This window comes from Pogona vitticeps, chromosome 12 (assembly GCF_051106095.1).
Source record: "Pogona vitticeps strain Pit_001003342236 chromosome 12, PviZW2.1, whole genome shotgun sequence".
Taxonomy (NCBI): domain Eukaryota; kingdom Metazoa; phylum Chordata; class Lepidosauria; order Squamata; family Agamidae; genus Pogona; species Pogona vitticeps.
In genome coordinates, this window is record NC_135794.1 from 2,533,651 (window position 1) to 2,538,940 (window position 5,290).

The following is a 5,290-nucleotide window of genomic DNA, read 5'->3' on the forward strand; positions in this document are numbered from 1 at the left end:
TTCCTGTTGCCTGAGCCCTTTATTACATGCCTTGCACTCTGGAATGATCAAGAACAGGTCCTGCCCCTCCTCTGTAGGACTACCTTTCAAGTCTTTGAAGAGTGCTATCCTATCTCCCCTCAGCTTTTTTTCCCCCAAGGCTAAACCTGCCCAGTTCTTTCAGACTTTTCTCCTAGGGCTTGGTTTCCAGTCCCCTGATCCTCCTTGTTGCTTTCCTCTGAATTTGCTCCAGTTCGTAGGTATCCTCCTTAAGGTTGCTAGCCTCTGGTGATATGTGCTAGGCCAGGAAAGAGAACCTGTTTTCAAGCTAAGGTGGAGCTATACTAGGAACTAAAAATAATAAGCCACCCTCTTCAAATAGCACCGAGCTGAGCTCTGCAGGCTTCGGCATTACAGCCATGTTTTGGTGGGTGTTCATTCCAACAATTTCTTAGATGTTTTCCTTTCCCATTGATTGTCCAGGTGTTTCAGAGAACCAGTTCTCAAGTCACTGAGGTAGTACAAAATACAGAAGGAAGACAATCATAGTGGATCTGTTGCTGGTTTTAAGTTATCCGGATTCTTCTCTGAGCAGGACAAACCTGTAATTAGTATTCCACCCACCCAAGAAATGTTTTCACAGTGGAGCATGTTCTTTAAAAGTTGACTAAATGCCCTCCAGGCTTCCAGCTCTCATGAGAACAGGACACATGAACATGAAGCAAGTGAGCAGAATTCATGCATGACTAATCTCTCAGTCAGTCTGTCTCTCTTCAGCAGTTTATCCAGTGCTCGTCCTAGGCAGTGGCTTGCATGTGCCTTGGTTCATACTGTGGAAAGAGTTTGCCCCTTTTAAAAAAGCTCCTTTCTGTCTTCTTATTCCTGAAAAAAGACTGCAGCAGAAAGGGCCTCCACTCCTGGGGTCAATCTGTGCAAATTCACAACAGCACCTTAGTTAGCAGCTCCACGTATTGATTCCTTGTGGGAAAGGGGGGGGGAGCTTAAATGTAACTACCTGTGCGAACGTTGAAAGTAATGGAAAACTGAAATGTATTTTGCCTCCCAGAAGAGCTACAGTTCGACTCTCAGAGGCCTCCCACCATCCCTAAAAAACGGGATGATCAGCGAGCAAGACTTTCTTCCGAGAAGAAACTCCCTCATTCTAAAACTGAAACCGGACTTCCTTCATCACACGGACAGTCCCACCAACGGCCTGGAGCCATATCTCCGAGAGTGGTTCTCCAAGCCCGTTGACCTGCACGGCGTCCTCCTGCCCTGCCTTTCTGGAACACAAATCAAACTCTGGAAACTCTGCTACTTCCGCTGGGTTCCAGAGGCCCAGATCAACAGCGGGGGGTTCATTACCGCCTTCCACAAAATCTCCTTGCTGGCAGACGAAGTAGACGCTCTCAGCCGGAGCCTGCGACAACACAACGGCAGCCTGCCTTTCCTCATCAGACCTTCAGAACTGGAGCACAGTCGGATGTACTTCAGAGCCCATGGGCTCCACGACACTGCCGTCACCCCCGAGTTCCTCTCTTCTTCCTTTCCCTTTTCTCCTGTCGGGAATCTTTGCCGGAGGAGCATTCTGGGAACCCCACTTAGTAAATTCTTAAGTGGTGCCAAAATCTGGCTGTCCACAGAGACCCTTGCCAATGAAGACTGATGCTCTTGGAACCAGGGCAGCACTGTCTCTACACAATACTGCTTACCAGAAGCTGTAATAACTTTATCAAACAAGGTTACCTGTGTTTTTGCACAAAGTATTTAAAAGCAAGTGTGTCATGCTTTCACAACGCACAAATGTTCTTTTTCTGCAGATGTCCCTCATTGATTCTCTTGTCTTCTTTTCAATGGCTCTTCCTGCTTTCTAAATCTGGCTTGGCACCTAAGGCACAGATATATCTTTATATACAACAAAGCTTCAGCACGGTGACTAATCCTGTTCTGTTTGCGTTGGGAGGCCCCCCTCCCTCTCCGCTGATGGAACCCAGTCTCTTGTCCATTTGATCAACAGATGAAGACAAGTACCAGTAGGGGAAAAAAAAGAGATTTCCAGGGCCAGAATTGATTGCTATTACTCGTACAGAAGGGATGTGGGTGGCGCGGCAGGTTAAACCACAGAAGCCTCTGTGCTGCAAGGTCAGAAAACCAGCCATTGTAAGATCAAATCCACACGAAGGAGTGAGCTCCCGTCACTTGTCCCAGCTCCTGCCAACCTAGCCATTCAAAAGCATGTAAAAATGCAAGTAGATAAATAGGTACCACCTCGGTGGGAAGGTAAAACAGCGTTCCATGTCTGAGTTGCATTGGCCACGTGACCACAGAAACTGTCTTCGGACAAACACTGGCTCTATGGCTTGGAGACGGGGAAGAGTCAGACATGACTGGACCAAACGTCAAGGGGAACCTTTACCTGACTTGTGCAGACATAAAAGTTCTGTATTTGGTCAAGGTGCAAATTTTGTGGTATGAGCCAACTAAGGCTAGGCACTTTGCTAAAAGACATAATTGAAATCAGCCGGGAGTTAGCTCTTTACATTTGAATAGGTTTAAGTATCTAGCAAGTTCTTGTATGAACGCCAGAGGCATGATCTGGCTTAGCCTGTGAATCTATTTTTCTCCTCTTTGTTCAGGCTTTGAGGATGCCTTTTATTTTACTGCGTCTACCTATAAAGTACAGCGAGGGCTATCAGTTGGTGCTGACTGAGGTTACTGCCAAGGACTCTTAGCTGAGGCTTATATTAGGAACGAACAGCAAGAGAAAATACTCTCTACTTCTCAGCTCTTGTGAGTAAATTGCTCCTTTTCTTTATGGTCGAGACAGTTCCATGGGTGGGTGGGCCACCTGTGCTTTTTCCAAATGATAAAACTATAACTCCCAGCCTACTTTGCCATTGACTGGGCTGAAGGGAACCGTTGTCCACTCTGACCCTGTTTAATAGATTCCTGTGTAACGTTAACTGAGGAAGCGGGAGATGGGCAATTAGCTACCAAGGCCAGCTCTGGAAGTGGAGCGCACCATTACATTACATTACCACAAATCCAGAATCGCAGCTTTTCATCATGGACATAAAAGTGCCTTTTCTTGCATTACACTTTTTTTTTAAATCTCTCTTCCATGGAATTCAGTTCCTCTCATCAGGTAAGCTAATACGCTCCCTTCCCGTAGAACCCACAATCCATTTTCAAAGTCATCTTCATAGAACAGTTTCTAGAACCTACCAAAGCCAATTATCCCAAGACCTGGGAAAACATTTAAAAAAATAAATAAATAGCAATAGCCTAATCAGTTTGTTATGAACTGCACTGAATATGATGAAATCAGGATGGATTTCCTCACTAGGAAGATTTCCTTGCATGCTTGTGACCTTACTGGGGAAAAGGGTCCAGATTTGGTGTTCACTGGAAGTCTTTGAATTTCTTTGGGTCCAAATTCGGGGAGGCGCTGTCACCCCCAGAGTCTTTAGGCGGTAGAGCCTGCTGTCTGTTACGGCTGGAGGCTTTTATTTTTAAACCGGTGATGTTCAGGGTTATAGAACGAGTGCCGTTGCGTGTCTCACACGCCACCAGGGCAGCCACGTGAAGGTATTTTAAGGGCTGTTTCTGTGTCGTAGCAAGTCGCTAGCTTATGAAGTGTGCATCATGAATGACAGCCTCCTGACAAGCACCTAGAAGTTTTCTTCTTGCACATCACCTCTGCTGCTAGAGCATAACTTGACATATGCAACCCCTCCCCGGTCGCTGAGCATGTTTGAATTGGCGAGTTGTATAACCCAGCACCATGGTCAGTTTGTCCCGTTCAGCCACCTGGGTGACCCTAGTTGGATCGGAGCATCTGTTTAAGCACCATGTGAAATGGCTTTTCTTCCACCTCATTTCTGGAGTAAAACTCCTGAACCTTTAGCTCAAAAAGATTCAAAGTGGGATCCCTAGGGAATATCCAAGGTTTGTCTGGCTTGCTTTCAAGCCATCTGTGGTGTTAATCCCTTGTCTGAGGTGTTTCTTTTATCAAAAGGAACAATGTTTTGTGTCCCAGTGCTAAATTTTGTATGTGTCCAGTTTGTCATTTTCCGACTTTCGCTTGTTTTTTCTTAACCAGACTGACTTTTTAAAATTGATGCTGTACTTTTATGCCTAACTACATTTCAGATGTAACAATTTTTGCTAATTAATTGAAAACGGAATGAATATATTTTGCAGAAGTTACTAGATGTTTTAACTTTTGAGACGTGTTATATATCACATGCCGGGGGGGGCGGGGGAAAGGCAGGGGTCTTTCTTTTTTTTAAAACTGTGTATTTTGCGTAGTTGCTGACCTTTCTATCCTTTCGGTGTTACAGACCTTTGCCTTTAATCTTAACTGTCTTTACCAAATAGAACAGAATGGCTTTACGGTTACAGTGGGTTCAGCAAAGCCAAGAGTTTCACTGGAGTCTAAACGGGGCCCTGCGATAGCTCATGCTACTAATTCTCGAAATGAAATAGATGTAATAGGGGTCAGGGGGTTAGAATACTGGTATTTATTTTTATTTTTGGATTGCTGTTGAGGCCAGAGGCCAGTGTGAAAGAAGCAGCAGCCAGCTTCACATGGCAAGGGGAACCAACCCCCTTCTCAGGAGTCAAGATGGGCAGGAACCGCTGGCCTTGAGCGGGCAGGGCTGGGAAGCCAAGGGCGCCCATGGAAAACAGCTGTGCAGCTAAACTGCGGTTTGTGCCATCGCTACTCGCGAGCAAGGCAGTGATGCATTAATGCCACCTGGCCCTGAGGTAATGCAGCTTCTCCACTGAATGGTTTGATATGATGACTGGGGTTTGGGAAACACCAGCCCAGCTGCTTAGGGGACTCTGAACTGCCTTACTTTGAGTTCTCGTCAAAGATCAGCAAACCACCCCCATCCTTGAGTTTATATGCCACTTGGCTTGAAGGCAATGGAGCCCAGTTGACTCTTTAAAAAGCAGGTACTTAACCTTTGAGGAGGTTTTTTTTTATTTGTTTGGGTTTTTTTTGGTAAATTTAGGAATACTAAATGCTTATTTTTGTACCTTTCCCCTGTGCTATGCAGCGAAAGGTATGGCTTGGGCTGCTTTCAGGGGGCTGCAGTTATTAAATTACAATCTGAGAGGGCGGAAAACCCCTCACATACGGAGTTGCTCCCTGATGTGGTCCGAGTAGAAAACATGCCTTTTAGCTACTGTGGAGTGGAAGCTGACTGTTACGTAATTTAACATGGAAGTGCAATTATAGTTAACCCTTTCTGCAGGTCAAGAACCAAAGAGACGCCACTGAAAAGTGTGTTTCACAAGGGTA

The 5,290-nt window shown here is 45.6% G+C and overlaps 1 protein-coding gene across 1 annotated transcript in view; it reads left to right on the forward strand.

Moving 5' to 3' along the window:
• The window catches only part of MTMR10 (myotubularin related protein 10), a 40,833-nt gene extending 36,645 nt beyond the window's left edge, over nucleotides 1-4,188 (forward strand). Inside the window, exon 16 of the mRNA XM_072981842.2 lies at nucleotides 1,046-4,188. Coding sequence (XP_072837943.2) covers nucleotides 1,046-1,645 — 600 coding nt within the window. The 3' untranslated portion in view covers nucleotides 1,646-4,188. The remainder of the gene's footprint in view (nucleotides 1-1,045) is intronic.
• The last annotated feature ends 1,102 nt before the right edge of the window (nucleotides 4,189-5,290 follow it).